This window comes from Phaethon aethereus (assembly GCF_964289735.1).
Source record: "Phaethon aethereus genome assembly, chromosome: Z".
Lineage (NCBI taxonomy): Eukaryota > Metazoa > Chordata > Aves > Phaethontiformes > Phaethontidae > Phaethon > Phaethon aethereus.
In genome coordinates, this window is record NC_138577.1 from 45,189,274 (window position 1) to 45,206,011 (window position 16,738).

At 37.4% G+C, this 16,738-nt stretch overlaps 1 protein-coding gene across 3 annotated transcripts in view; it reads right to left on the minus strand.

Moving 5' to 3' along the window:
- LOC309415664 (transducin-like enhancer protein 1) overlaps positions 1-16,738 on the minus strand; it is a gene marked incomplete at both ends in the record, with an annotated part of 72,797 nt that overhangs the window by 16,403 nt on the left and 39,656 nt on the right. For 2 of the 3 annotated variants that reach the window (XM_082013263.1, XM_082013262.1), the window contains 7 exons: positions 157-347; positions 1,068-1,212; positions 2,052-2,204; positions 3,745-3,798; positions 6,853-6,969; positions 15,355-15,371; positions 16,115-16,319. In XM_082013263.1, coding sequence (XP_081869389.1) covers positions 157-347; positions 1,068-1,212; positions 2,052-2,204; positions 3,745-3,798; positions 6,853-6,969; positions 15,355-15,371; positions 16,115-16,319 — 882 coding nt within the window. The remainder of the gene's footprint in view (positions 1-156; positions 348-1,067; positions 1,213-2,051; positions 2,205-3,744; positions 3,799-6,852; positions 6,970-15,354; positions 15,372-16,114; positions 16,320-16,738) is intronic. The other variant, XM_082013264.1, reaches the window with a different exon arrangement.

Here is a 16,738-nt window from a genome sequence, read left to right on the forward strand (position 1 = left end):
TCCTCCAGCCACGCAGCAAAGTGAAACACACAGTGAAGCTGTCAAGCCTCTGGCACTGTTATAACTTGGGAATTCGACAGTGCTAAATGAAGCATGTAGCTTTTCTCAGTGAACCACAACTCACACGACTGAGACTGCATGCAATGTATGGCTTACCATAGGAGATCTTCCATAGGCAACCACAGCAGCTGCAGCAGCAGCAGCACTCATCTGGGGTGACATATTGTGCAGACTGGCATAGGCTGCCCCTGGACTGGTTAACTCTCCATTCATGCCAGCATGAGGAACCATTCCAAATGGAGCAGGGTACGGTCCCGGTACTGCCAACGGTGTCCGCAAACCTGCAGCTATGGAATAATGCAATCAGGTACCTTTATTTACATATTCCTTCACACAGGGAAGAAAACAGACCTTTTATTCCCCTGCAATACCTAACCTTCCCCTCTCACATACACACACTGCCAAGAAACATTGCCATAATTTATCAGTACCACCACCTCTTTTCACTCAATGTAAATAAGATCTACTGAAGCCTGAACTTGCTGATTACTTCTAACAATCTCTTCTAACATTACTTATTTCCATTTCTGTAATATTTCCCTGTTTATATTAATCTTTCCTTTGCCAAATTAAGCAGTAAGGCTGACAGACATGGCTTACACAGCTCCTGTCTGAAGCAACTTTGTTGTACTAGTCTGAATAGCAAAAAGTAAACTTCCCCCTGCATTTGTCAAGATTTACACGGCAGCAAATATTAGTAGACTCAGACAAAGAGCTGGCAAAGAGACTGCATTCACAATAAGTACCAGAAACTTCTGAGAAGTCTTTTTATATTGTATTCAGTCTCTGGATTACTTGCAAAAAAGATAAAGACAAAAGTAAACAAAGAAGGATAAGAGATAGAAAGATATTAAAACTCTTGATAATCCAAACATCTGCTTCTCATCAAGCCCTCTCTTGATATCAAGAGCAAAGCAATGTATTCAGTTAACATTCACACAGAACTACCTACGTGAAAAAAGATTAATTTTAGAACCATAAAAAAAACACGTGGGATAATGCATTACCAGCTTGGTTAACCAGAGGGTCCATTGCTGGAGGCTTGCCAAGGCCTGGACGAAGTCCTGGAGTTGCACTAGTGCCTGGGGTTGGCACATCACTTCGAGGAGTTGGTGTGCTGGATTTCAGAACAGGCGTGCTGGCTTTTTCATGCTGGTATCATTAAACAAATTAAATGAGTATTATTTTTAATCCAGGCCATATTATACAATTTATCACAACAGCAGCTGGGATGCTGGGCACCTACTACTTAGTCCCTCAGCCAATTTTCATAAATCCATGCAATGCTGACAACATTAACTTGTGAGAGAGAAATGTTGACCTTTTTGATTGCTGCCGGAATTAAAATAAGAAAAGAAACGTAGAAAGTTATTTTTCTTTCTTCCATTAGCATGAAAAAACCCAAAGCTTGAGCTAATTTTTTTTTCAGGACAATACACTATGCATCACCAAATTATTTTAGCTTGAAATCATTACTGTCTCAATTATTATTGGACACACCAAATCTAAGTACAAAAACAAAATACTACTGCAGCTGATAGTAACAAAAAATTGTGACACAAAAACTACAGAGAATCTGGCCAAATTATTAGTGATACTGCAGGAAGAGTTTTCAAAAAGTAGCAGCTTATTTAGAAGAGTTTAACAAAAGCCTCAAGAAATTCTTAATGACTATATACAGGCTATGTTAAACCATAAGATATTGCTCAAGAAGTAAAAAAAACAATGTTTAAGTGACTTTTGTACTTTTTAATAAATTTGTAACTCATTTGACAGAAATGTAGGAAATACAGGAAATCCAAATGAAGCAGAAAATATTACAGAGCAGGAAAGCTGTTTAATACTATAAAGGTCTGGAAAAACAGTAGTCTATTTCAACTTCAAATGTTTAAAAAGCCATGTACTTTCTGCCACAAGTAGTTGCAGGAGAATAGAGAGTTAGACTTTATAAGAAAGAACAAGATTTATCTCGACAACAGACTGCTACCCACCAGACTCATTTCTTTGGATTTGAGAGAAGTGGAACTTCCTGAAGAGGCTGTAGATGCTGGACTGCTAGAGGCATCTTTCTTCAGCAGGCGGGTTTTATCTATACCATTTTCACGTGGTGAATGAGTGGGACTTGCCCTTGGGGAAGAAGGATCCTGAAACAACAGGAAGGGAAGAACAGCACAGAACCATGTCATAGGGTGGTACACAAACAACACTAAGAAGTCTATGGGGAAAAAAACTAGAAGAATTTAAGCAGTAAGTTCAAATAACAAGACATTTTTTAATCTCTATAGAAAAAAGGCGGAAATTCCTTCCTCAATTTAAAGACATAAGTAAGTTCATACAGTAAACAATCTGGTTTTATTTTATACTACATGTAATCATAAACTGTTTCCAAGCATAGAGCTTGCAATCTAAGTATACCTAAGTACAAACTAAGGCAAGTGCACACGACTCGTGATAAGAGCAAGAAAGACCAACAGTAACTTCACTAAGTTTACACTTTTTTCAATGTACATTCTCCACGCACTGCTAGTGACAACAAACATTTCAATAATCTCTTTTAGGCCGTACAAACCTTGCTCATCTCTATCTTCAGAAGAAGAGATAGAGACGCATGCTTTATATGCCATAATATCTGTCACTTCTTCCTAAATACCATCTGCAATTGCCTCACTACTTAAATCTACAAGAAAAACTTAAATCCCCTCTCAGGTGATTATCTTTCTCTCTTCCAGAGGCACTCTCTCCATTAACTTTAACCTGAAATAGCCAGCCCAGCAAGCTACAATGCCATCAGAGCCCTGCAGGTTCTCCATGCTCCTCTAGCTCATGAGAATAGCAGCAGGGAGGACGCAGTCCTCACAAAAGGGGACTAAGTCTACTGATTGATTATTGAGCAGTTTCATTGTAAGTAAGGCTTCTGAAAGGATTACTAAAATCCCTAGTTGGATACCCATTTTTCTACTTGGCTGACATCATTTGGGCATTTGGAGCTGCTGAAGACACTATTCTATCAGCTTCTCTCCCTGTGCGTTTCACAGAGCAGAAGAACCTCACGAGCATATTCAGGCTTTCTAAATCTCTTTGCTGTATGAAATAAAAGATGAAGAAAACTGAAGGCACATCCCTTCACGTTGAAGACATTGCCAAATCTCTTCCCTGGAAAAAAAAGTAACTACAACCTCTGGAAAATTTTGTGAACTGACTGACTTCATTCTGACTTCAGCTGACTTCATTCTAAAAAAACAAGCATTTCTGGAAGATGCTGTCTTTAACACAGGATGTTAAAAAACTAGTAATTTTTAAGGTACCAAAAATATTTTTAATAGAACTGCTACTATTAAATTCAAGGTTAAAAACTGCCTGCCTTTTTCATTTGAAGACAGTGGTTTGGAAACCTTAGCCCTCCACCTGCATCTCACCACAACACTCTCCACTACAGAGCAGCTGTGAAGCGTCAGAACATAACTGCAGAGGGAACAGACCTGGACAAAGCAGCAGAAAGAAAAGCCAGGAGGGCAACCAGATAAAGCTCAGAGGAAGACATAGTAACTGCAGTACTACAAAAAGGAAAAGCTGTGAATATTTTAACATATCCACACAGAAGAGTCTTTTGTCTTCTAACATCTAAATGCACTTTTCCTTTAACCTTTGGGCAAACGTCAAGACTACAAAAATGAAAAAAGTTACCTCATTGGATACATCTACAACCAAGTTATCGTCACTCTTGTCCCCATCACTGTCCTATTAAAAATAAATAAATATAGTGTTCATTTCAATTAGTACATTAATAGCCCAGAGAGAAAGACTATGCATCTACTTAGACATTTTTTCGTGTTTTTTTTTTTCCTAAACAAAAAGCAAACAGCCTTTCATTAACTTTTTAGCAATAGGGAAAACAATGAAAACAGGAACACAACACCTTATTTCTGCTTCAGTAATAAAACCCAAATAAGGTAGAACTAATTGAAAGGTGGTGGTCTCACCATCGGTGCAAGATGGTCCAAAACCCCTCCTTATTACCATCATAAACAGTGTTATCACTACGCCTAAAAGAGAAACTCATTCTATTCACATGCTAATCTTATGTGTTAATCTGACGGAAATTACTGCTTGTGCATACCTAAAAAACAACAGATCTTAGAAAACTGGAGGTTTTTTGGCACTTGTTTGATCTATCAATTTCCCCAAAATGATAGGACAATTTTTCTCCTTTTCCAGAAAGGAAAGTCTTGAAATGGAAAACTCCAGTGAAGAAAAAACTTCAGAAATGCCAAGGCATTTCAACATTTCTGTCTAACAAAACCAAAATACTTTGACATTCCTAAATGAAAATATCTTATTGTGGCTTGTCAGGCTGCACTTTGACTCATTCACATGTATCTCTGTTCACCTGAGCTGCTCTAGTGCCTCACAATAGCTGTTACTGGAGTGCCTCCAGGTCCCTATCTCCAAAATGGCCTGGGAAGTCCCAGTAGACACATTCTATAACAACACAGTGGTCTAGTGATTTCTGCAGAGCACCTTCGTGGTTCAACCAGAAGGTGAGTCTTGACTCAGAAACAAACAAAAAAAAAAAATCAAGTGAATGACAAAACTTAAAATATTTTTCTGGGTAAGTTTGACATTTCCAGTAATAACCCTTTTAGTTAAAAAAGTTTCTAGGCAAAGAAATCAGCCATACAAGACTGCTCAAACTGTCCCCCATCTCTTGCTTCCAAAGTGTCTGGGCTATTACACTTACCACTGGCAGACAGAAAGTAAAAACAGCAGTTCCTTCCTCTCAGTTCAGGCCATAAATGTTTAAAAAAACCCAAACAAACCCCCAAAACTCCAACAGGTAGTTTCAAGCCTTCCCTTCTGCTTTAGCAGCTGAATATTGCTCCAAGAAATAACACAAACATATTCAAGATTCAAGAGTGCCACTGAAGACAGAATGTTGGCTCTATTTGCCACTCAAAGCCGTCCAACCAAAGGATGCAAAAGGAGAAGGAAGAGGAAAGCTTCAGCCCCGGTTATCTGCCACCTCTTCAAAAGCATAAAGCACCCAGAAGTCAAGAATAGGTTAGAGCGCAGTAGGTGGGACACTTGTTGACCAGAAATACCACCCCCAAGGAGGGCAAAAATAGCTGACAAGCAATGATTAAGTGCACTCCACTGACTTCATCATCTTGAGAAATAGAAGTTTACTAGGACTATCAAAGGCTTCTCCTATATGTACTATTAATATCAGAATATTCTCCTCACTAACAAACACATAGCTTGAAACTATACAGGCCCTAACAGGAACATTAGTCAGAAATCAAAAAGAAGAAAAACAAATTGCATTGTGCATCTTATTTCCAAAAGCAACAATTCCTAAAACTCATTTATCTCCCTTCTGACAAAAGCAGTACTTCTTTGTCCCTACAAGGGCCTCATCTAAAATGAGCTTGAAATCAGTAGTTCTGTGTTTGCAGAATTGGGGAACCTTTAAAAAGAAAGATCTTCGTCCAGATCAGAATAAATCTGGAACTTTCACATATCCTTGTTTTGCTCAACTATTTATTTTGATGCTGCCTTTATCTGTAAATTCCATTTCAAGCAAACAGCAAACAGACCACACATTTAAAACATGGATTAAAACAAACTGCTTCTACAGTGCAATAATATCCTTTCTTATGCTTAATCTTCAAATATTTAAAATTAAAAATGCCCATAGACAACCAAACCCTCAAATTTGAGGGAGTAAGATGGGGAAGTTTGCTGAACCCTTCTGTAATCGAAACAAGATTATTAGAAAGTGGTGGAAATACAGCTTGCAAAAACGTAACAGTACACCACCACCACAATGTGCAGAAGGGGAAAGCAGATGGGGTATCTGCTGTCAGTAGCTCCAGGGATATCCAATAGCTGCTCAGAGATATTCTGGGTCCAAGTGGAAAGATATTACCCTACCAAATACTGAGGAAATAAAGCGGGACATGATTTTCTCTTGGGTTTCGGTAACCAGGATTAGTTAGTCATTAGATTCAAAGAAACCAGACAAATTGCCACATTACTGCTATGCCAAAGAATACTATCATCTGTTAGATTTAAGTTCTGCCTTTGAGTGCTTGCACACCAGTCTAGTCTATAAAGCCTGTTCAAGTATCATCCTGCGATTTAGCTGAGCATTTAGACTTGAAGTTGAAAGCCTATGTGAATCTTTTGAGGTTCACGTACACCATACACCACGCTGTTGCACTGAAGTAAACTTCAAAACCAAGCAACAAGGAAGCTAGTCAAAAATGCAGAACACAAACTGGGAACTTTTTATATTTCAATTTGCTTTCTGCTGAAATTGCCCACATCAACCAAAAGCAGACAAGCAAACTTTAGTAAATTGGTACAACCTTAGAACATATGCTATTTGCAATGATAATTATTACTCAACATGGTAATACATAGCATCAGAAAAATGTACTAAAACCCTCCAGATCAATAAAAATCTCCACTTCAAACAAACCTGCAAGTTTTAGAGCAGTCCAGAAAGGATCTCTTGCTTGAACTCTGAGAAATGTCCCAGAATACTTGTGAATCACAAACAGCTACTCCTGGCTCATTATTCCCCATTGAGGAGTATTACTTGACAATAGCCCAAACTGTTGAGTCACTACCCTTCCCACAACTTGAATAATGGTCTCTCTGGCACATATATCCATGTACTACATCAACCATAGGAAACACATTGCCTTGCTCTTCACAGCTCTTTCGCTCCTCATACAAGCACAGCAAGTGCAAATAAATTAATCATTTCTTTGACACAGATTTGCTTACATAGTGGCTGGAATCCTTATCATCCACCTTTCTCTTTTTGATGTCATTGGTATATTCGGGGCCATTCCTGCGTTTATCTGTGCTTCGCAGACTGTCTGGGACCAACAGAGAATTACTCTGTAAAGACAAAAAAAAAAAGGGTCAATCAAAAATTCCTGTCAAGATTCCTTCATATATGCTTAAAAACTCAAATTGGAGGTGATAGATGCTTTAGAAATGTGATACCTACACAGTCTTTCATTCCATTTAATTCAACTCAAAGTCCTCCAGGCAAACATGTACAGCTTTATGCATTCTAAGAAGCTTGGCATTTCATTGTTCAACTTGTCAAAAGTTTAGTTCACTTGTCAGTCACCATCTATTTAACTAATTAATTCAACTGAATTTATTGTTTAGGAGAAGCAGGCTTGCTGTTTATGCATGAGCAAGTAACAATGATTTTTTTTTAATATACAGATTCCATGTAATAGGAGACTTACTAAATATAATCTGATGGATTGCTCATTTCCAGACCACCATAAGGTAAGGTAAGGACCAAGAAGGTAAGGCTTGGTACGTCTACATCTGACAGCATGGATAGATATATAGCAACTTGCCTTTTAACTATTAAAATAACAAATATTTACCTATAAGGTTATGCAGTAATCATTTAGTAGCTGCGGTAAACTCCAATGAGATGCCTTCAACAAAGATATTGCAAACAAAGATCAAATGTTTTTACTTCCAGCATAACATTCACTACTAGTGTGAAATTAAGGCTAAAGTGTTGTTTAATCAGACTTGATCTGAAAAACTGAAGCCAACACACAGACACAAGAGACAAAAGCAAAGACTAATCTTCTCCTCAAACTACATGGACTGCTTTCATTCATGTTAAGTTATGCTAAGTACAAACTGTTGACCCAAAAAGAAAGGCATTTTAGACATTTTTTCAGTCACATGACTATTTGACATGCCTGCGATTCCCATCTCCATCTCTGTTCCAGCTAAAGCATTAAAACGTGTTACAATGAGTTCTTTTAACTGCAGGATTAGCATATGCAAGAGGGCAATTTGTTCAGTGATGTGTTAATGCTGTGAACAATACTGAATGAGTTGAGAAAAAAATCTCCTTTCACAAAGACCTGGTAAACCTAGTTCCTAAAAGCAAAGTACATGGTTACATAAATAAATATATGCTCACATAAATATATCAGTGAATACGTATTCACACACCTACACGTATCTCTCACAGAAGAAAAGCTTAATAACGAAATATATATACTGTAAGTGTAGCCCTCAAAAGAAATACTCAGATCTACCCAAAAGCCAGAGATATTTACTATTAATACGTCATAAACATATACTAATAGCCAATGAACTGTGCACCGAATGGCTTCCCCTTTAAAACCTGAAGGCACCACAGTAGTTTTGCTCAGACATTAATGTTTAGTCCCAAGGAGATGGAAAACAAAACAGAGCAATCTGAATCCTCTTTTTCCTACTTCAGAAGCTGCACTTTAAGGCCAACTCTAAGCTCTTTTATTCATGACTATTCAAGCTAAACAAATGCCAAGGGGCTTACATAAAGCATATAGCAGGGTCTAATGAAATTCAGTATAAAGAAGCTCAAAATAATGTCTTTACCACAATGTTTTGCAGCTAAAAGGTGGGCTTGTTGGATCACTGAACTAACTGCCTTGACAAATACAGTCTGAATTTAACCCCTCATCTCCTCCCAGATGCACACAAACTCAGTGATTCACTAGTCTGAAAAACATTAAAACCCATGTTCAACATTTTAATATTGAATCCATCATGTCTGTGGAAATAGAAACTTCTTAAGAAGCAAGCTGTCATTTCAAACTTGATCACAGATTTGAGTACTGCAAATGTCTTTTCTTAAAGAGGAAAGTCACTTATGAGATACTTAACAAAAATAATTAAGGGAAAAAAATCTATTTTACTACTGAAAAGCTTAGAATAAAATAATGAAGGCAAATGTAATAAAGTGAATAAACTCAGTTTCTCGTTTTAAATTGTCAAAATTAAGTATGAATAATGGAAAGGTGACAAAGGGGCAGCAACTGGGACAAAACTAGTAACCCGCTATTTGAAGTTACTACACAGAAGTGTAGGGAACAGTTCGCAAATTTTGGCACCAAATATGTGTAACTACATCGGCTGGTTTTTTTTCTGGTTTAATGTAAAGTCTACCCAGACAATGCTGACAGTATTCTGTACAGTTTGTCTTGTAGAATTTCAATATTATGAAACATACCTAGGAACTCCTAGCTCCCACTGTCTGCTAAATGCCAAACAAAGATTATTAAACTTGCCTTGTCCTCAAAAGACTGACTGCTTACTTATCACATAAACATGTAATTATAACAATAATCTACAGTCCTCACAAGCCTATTCTGCACAACATCTCCCCTGTGGTCATTTTTAGACTGCCTTCCTCTAATTTAGCACATCCATTTAAAGCACTGTTATCTGGAATCAGAGCATCCACACTAGAAGCTTCTGTAGAGTAACTTATTTCACAATAGCTATACTGGCAGTCGCAAAAAAGATCGTGTTGTTGCTCTGGCAAAATTTACCAGTAAACTCCGTAATTAAAAAGTTACAGGTTTCCCTTAGACATGCAAGGAAATTCTATCAATTGCGACTAAAATCAGGTAAAGTATAACTTTTCATGAAAAAACAGCTTGTTCTATAACCTGCTACCGTAATACAAACCACCAGTTGTGTAAGATTTCATTCAACAGTACAAAAATATGCATCTTTTTAAGTAGTGCATATGGTAGATCCAGAGCATTAAAGTAACAAAGGGAATAAATGAAAATACAAAGAACAACTGGGAAAGAGATGATCATGTAAGCCTTAGGCTATTGATATCTCTTACCTACGTAATATTAAGGTTCAGGGAACAGCAAAGACAGCCTACTAAAAGCCTCCTTTCATCATTTCAGCTCTGGTAGAGTTTATACTCGCTGTATGTTCACTATCAAGCACAGGGCCAGGTAGAGGAGACAGCAGCAACAGCTTCAGAATGATAGTTCTCCTCATCTTCTCTTTAAATATTCCATTTAGTTCTTCTACCAGGCTTACTAACACCTGACTTATTTTCAAAAGTAGGACAAGCATTTTTATTTTAGCTCTAATACTTATATAATTTTTTTAATAATGTTACAGAAATTTTCAGCTGGGGTTGATCTTCAATAATAATCATGTTGTACAAAAAGGGCAAAAATATCTATACATGCATAGTTTATTTCCTAAAGAGAAACTGCATGACACCAGTTTTCATTTTGTCTTAATTTCAACAGACTAATGCATAATTGAGGACCAACCTTGCTTTCATACTAGGAGTTAAATTTATTAGGAATTACCAGTGCAACATCTCTAAATCACGAATCTCAGATCAGAACAAACAGTCAAAATCAATCTTATGTAAATGTTCTATTTTTCTTCCAATAATTCAAAATTTATTCACATGAATCCCTTTTCTTCAAAAAAGTTCCAAACGAAGAAAAAGAGCCTAATGTAGCACCGCTTCCTGCCAGGGTTACCAGACTACATGGGGGCTGCGTAACAGGCAGCTTGGGATCCTAAAGCAACTTTGCTGCCAGCAGAGTTGTGATGCTCAGGGAGAAGGCAGCTCCTGTATTAGGAATATAATGCACATTATTCAAACGCACTTCTTCGACTGCCATGCCATTCCCCATAGGAATTACTTCCGAACTACAAGTATGTGTGCCAGAGGTACAGGCTGAGGGCCCACAGTATCTCATTTAAGCCCCAGTTATAATACAGCACATACAAGTCACTAGAACATGCAGAACTGACAATTAACTTCATGCTGATCATTACAGCAATTTAATAACAGTATTTACACCACATCTGTGCTCAGGGTTCAGCTACACCTGGTTACAGTTAAGATCTTCTCTAGTGCTAGGGTCCCTATCCCTCCCGCTCCCCTCTCCCGCAAAGACACCCACACACCCCTGCTCTGTGCTTGGCCATTCACTGCCTCACCGTACATCCAAACGACCTGCACCCACCTGCCGTTACAGCCAGTTATTACAGCTGACAACTTGCCCGTACCACCACGCAGGGCCGCTGTGTTTATTTAACCACCACACGGGACCCTGTGCCACTGCACCACCCACAGGTGCTATCTACAGATATCCACATGTAGACAGGAACAAACGCCGTCCCTTGCTGAGTAGGCAAAACAGGATCAGGTCTAACATCTATAAACGAAACATCAGTTGTTCTGCAGTCCCACTAGTCATTGTCAGGACTCACTGACAAGAATATAGTGGACATTGGAAGAAGGACTACTAGCACTTAACCATCCCCCAGCAAGGCATAAGATTGCACTCAAAGTTACTCAGCTCAAGAATCATTAACTTCCATTTGTTGAATATGCTTCTTGCAAACACACATCAACAACCCAAAAGCTGACTTATAAAGTCAGTAGGTTTTATTTTAAATTACCGGTGATGTAAAGCTACTGACTTCGCCTTCTACTCGCCCACATTTTAGGTTATATTTAGACATTCATATTCATATTAGGAACAAGGAAATCTAGAAGCCTAAATGGATTCAAATCACTCTCCACACTGATTCAATAATCGGGAGACACTAACAATGAATAAGGCTTCTGTTGATTTCAGTATTTTCTAGCTAATGTTTGTTAGAATCAGGGTATCTGTAAAAATTTATACCAGACCACCCCAGTCCTTTTGTCCTTTATCATCAGCCTCATGCTGCTTTGTATCATCTACAAACTAAACTAACAATGCAGAATCCCACAGCTCTTCTGTGCTAGCAACTCCTGCTGAAGCTACTTTGTGGTTTGCATCCATAAAGACTGTAAGAATCGACTTATTTTTAAGTTGACAGAGCCAATAAAAATAAAAGATATAACTGATTAAAGAAATTCAAGTTTTTCAATTACAAGCTATATAATGGAAAATAATACTTTTTTCACAAAGACCAAGAAGCATACATGTGCTACACTGAAGAGTACCCTACATTTTCATATAATTCTTATGATTCTCCCCAATTAGAAGAGTTAAAACACAAAACAAAGACAGCTTGCATACAATATGAACCAAAAAGTAGCATCCAACTGTGCATGCCCCCGTCCGCCAAGACTGGAGGAAGAGAATAGGACAGAGAGCTAAGAGCACAGAATATTTTTCTGCTATAAGAAAAGAGCATTTGCTTTACAAAACAATAGCAACATTTACACTTGACAACAAAGGCAAAAAAAAAAATTCTTGGAAAATTTCTGAGTGCTTCCTAAGTCGTAGGAGACAAGCTCAATGTTTTTCATTAGGACAAAAGATAAACACCAACCTTAATGTAAATCCCAAGCACATAAGGAAGTCACATTTCACTGTCTACAAATTATTACTGATACAATAGAGCGTTTCAGAACATTTGCATTTCTGTGCTGTCCAAACAGGATACTAGAACAGTGGGAAGACGACTGATAAAGTAAAACCTAAGATGAGTTTGAAAAACATTGCAAATATGTTCCCTAGCGAAAAATATGTGGACATCAAAGTTCTTCTGTATTGATGTCTCACAAAACTTTATTAAGCTTCAGTTGCAAAACTTGCTTATTTTGCATGGCTTCATTACCTGCAGCCAGACTGTGTTTACAACACTTGGGATGTCTGCATTCCCGCAATAACATGACCCAGTTTTGGATGGTTAGAACTACAACAGCCAAAACCCACCTGCCGTTATGTATGTAGTCCTACAATTTATTTTTGACCAAAAATTTTAGCAGTTCATATATAAAGTATACTATTATTACCAACTTAAATGTTATATATTTCACAAACATGCACTTATAAAGAAGTTTCTTTCATTTTACTTCCTGAAACATTGAGTAATACAAAAAAGAAAAGTCTAGCCCCTTGTCATTTAGATATAGCAGGAGTAGGTAAAATGGACACTGACCACAATCAAGAATAATGAAATCACTACATCTTCATATTCCCGTACAAATACAGTAATATAATACCTCACTGCATTATGAGGTACGTCTAAACATACAATACACGAAAGTTTGTGACTGCTTATTTGGTAAGCAGACTTTAAAAAATAAAACTAGATCTCATTTAAAAATCAATATGCTGAAATAATATGCCACAATATGCTTTAGATCAAAGTTATGTCCAAAAAAAAATCAATTTAAAACCAAATAGGCAAGAGCTGAATTGTTGTCTTTCAAACTTGCACATTTAAACCTGTCAGCTTCTTCTGATGATACTGAAAGGTCACACTAGACATATGATGGAACTGTGGAACTGCACAATAATGCCAAGTATCATGGTTAATTTAGGTAACTAACAGACAGCGTGGGTTTTGGTGTCACCGATGATGAAAGCAAGCCTTTGCCAGGATTTCTGGCAGCACCATTACACTTAATGTTACTCTGAAAAACAAACTGATCTTATCTTGGTGACCCAGATGTTATAAAGTGATTTGCAAAATAAGAGCCTAGTGCTCAGTTGGAACCATACGCAATAATCAAACAGACCTGCTGGTATGCCTTGTGTACTTGTAACCAATTTTATATCATCCTTTAAAATATATTTTAAATAAATAATTAAAAAAACACAAAAACAACACACTACTAAAAATAAGAGAATTAGAGAATTCAAAGAGCAAATCATTCCCAGCTCATCATTTTAGCCATAGATTTGAACTTGACTATCACTTGAATTAAGATTCTTTCATGATTCTAAGATATTATTTACTGTTATGCCAATATTCTAATGCAACACTGTATTTAAACAACTTGAACTTAAATTTTAAATTCACCTGTATTCAGCTATTAAAAATCTAATTTAATTACAAAAAAGTGTTCTGCACTAGGACCAAAAAGAAATTATGGCCACCATAGTGTAGTAACCTGAACTCAATATATCCATCCGGCAAAGATTTTATGAAATAAAGCCTCAGATTGTTTAAAGGTTACTTAGTGGTAAACTCAGCATAAAAAAGCAAACTACAGATAATGACCAAACAATCATGAATTACACATATGGACACAGAAGTAACTGCAGTGACAATTTTATATACTTTAATTAATAAAATTAACAGATGTAGTAAACTAAGCAAGTGATATTGCAAATCTCCCACAACACAAAATCTGGGTTAATTTTTGACAGTTCTGCTTCCATAGTCAATAAGTATTCTTAGATGAGAGATGAGTTCAGAGTCTGAACTTCACAACAGTGCGAATCATCTGATTTTAAACTCAAAAACCTTTCGGCAAAGCAAATAATGGACAGAGCAGGGAAAGATGGGAAGAGAGCAAGGACAGGAAGCATTACAACCAAAGCAAAACACAAAGCCATTACTCCCACTTGTTCACATGTGTGTGCACACGGACACAGACACACACTGCAAACCTCCTTCCTTAGCTCTTAAGAAAAGTTGTTACAAATCCTGTGCTGGACTAATATCACTCAAAGAAATATGTCCCACTCAAAGAAATGTATCCTTATTACGTCTGAGGCTTCAGGAAAACCTAGCTTAAAATTATTTCCACAGTTACACTGTCATTAATAACATTAAGCAAGCTGAAATGAATGCTTCTTGCTTTGTAATCTAGAAGCAAAAAAAATTGCCAAAAAAGATATGCAGACAGTTTCCAGTAAATAATTCTCAAGACCTAGTATTAAAAAAAAAAAGCCTCAACAAAAATCAGAAATTTAGTACCATAAAGATACTTGTTAAATAACTTTTCCTAGTTCTTGTCTTCTGTAATTGAGAAATATAAACAAAATAGAGCTCAAATTCACCTATGGCATCAACAAGCAGAATTAGCTTTGATGCTTGAAATGACATGAAAGTTGCATGTGCCCATCTCCAACAGATCAATATAGCAGTATCACTCAAAACACAACAGTATAAAAAGCTGTAACAAAGCAGTTCTTTGGCTGTATTTTGAATAAGATTTTCTTAGACCAATTCTACTACAGCTTGCGTCTAAAGGGAAAAAAATATGTTGCTATGGAAGTTACACTTGAAGCACAAATTAAGCAGTAAAAACATTAGCAGAGCTCAAACAGATTCAGTTAAAGAAACTTCTAGGGCCAAACACTGTCAGGAAGGATGAATTTTAAATTTCTCACCTGTTCTGCAACTCTAATTCCTGAAAATCCTACAGGAAAAATCTTAACTAATAATGTTATACCTTAAGTTGCAGTCAATGTTCTGTTTAATTTGTGGCTTCCCCCCAACCCTAGTAAACAAACTGAAGTTCAAGTTTCCCCAAAATCATTCTGCTCAGAAACAAAGCTGATTCATACAGTCCTCCAAAGAAATGCCTTGGTGTTCTGCATAACCAAGAGATATCTTAACAGAAAATACATATGCCTAGTATCATGAAAATGACTAAAAGGAAGACAAAACAAACAAACAGTGCAATGGCTGATTCTTACATTATGTAGAAGTGGAAACGTTAGCAGGAATGTGGGTACTTACTGTGCCCGGCTCTCTGTCTGCTCCCGCAGTAACCAAGAAATGCACAGACATGCCCGTTCAGACACAGAGGCAAGAACAGAAATAAAAAAGGGGGGAAAAAATTAGAACACAAGCCACGAACAGTTTTAAAATGGCTTTTATTTATATAAGTCATTGCACATTCCTAATACAGTGATTTCCTGAAAATTACAGTATTTTGTAAACATGATTTACAGTTTAACCATATACAAAGCCTAGTTTTATTTCATGACAGAATAAATTATTTTCTTTTCAAAAATTAGTCAAGTGCAATTTTGCCCAGTATTTAATTGCGTACTAGAATTTAAGCCTATGAAACTAAAGTAACAGATGCAATTATCTAAATCTTTTGTTTGAACACATTCATTTCAAAATTTAACTTCTCGGTCCCCCTACCTTCCCACCCACCCACTTAATAACATTACTTTCTTTGAAAAAATTACCCATTATGCAATTTAACAGTTTTCCACAACATGGTGCAGGCCACTGGTGTTACAACTAAGCATTTACCAGGATGTCAAAATGCCCTGCAAACTATAGAGCAAGTGACACCTAGTGATCCCCTTTTAAAATACTGAAAAATTCCAAGCTGAAATTTGCTTCAGTGGTATATATGCAGACATTTTTAAGCTTCCAAGAGTTTTTTCTCATTCTATATTACTTGAATTCTTTAGAGATGCATATAATTTGCAGCAATGCGCAAATTTGACAGTGTCCTAATCAGGCCTGCCATGCCTCTCACCTCTGTGGTGTTCTGCATCGTGATGCTTCTTGTCATCTTTTATTGCCAAGTGAGACTGCCCACCCAAAGCACTAGAAAGGGCAAGAAGGCCAGCACTGCTTCCCAGTGGAGGGATTCCTGGAGGCTGAAGTCCTGACGGATGTGGTGTTAGAGGCACTGGAGGTCCATGGCCATGGGACAGATGTTGAGCCTGCAACTGCTGCTGCTGTTCTCAGCGGTATCATCATCCCCAGAAGCAAACATGTAGCACATAGTTTGGGAAGGAGAAGGGAGAAGTTTGGTTAATTATTGAGAACCAGCAGTGGATTTTTTCATTTGTTTGTTTGCTTTAAATCTAGCCTCAACTCTTTGTCCCCCCACACTATACATACTGCATTATATCATGCTGCCCATAGGCAGCTCTGCTTATGTCCCACAAACCAAAACAGGCTAGCTGGATACCTGTTCTGTGGCCCAAGGAATAGGTTCAACTACTATAGGTTGTTTTGGGCGGCGACTGCCTGCTACAGCGTCCCTGGTGACAAACAAACAGCAGCAGCAGGCGGCCTGAACACCTTTCTCTTTCTATAGAAAGGAGTATCGCTGCTCTGGGAAAAAAAAAAGTTTCACTGGCAATATTGATTT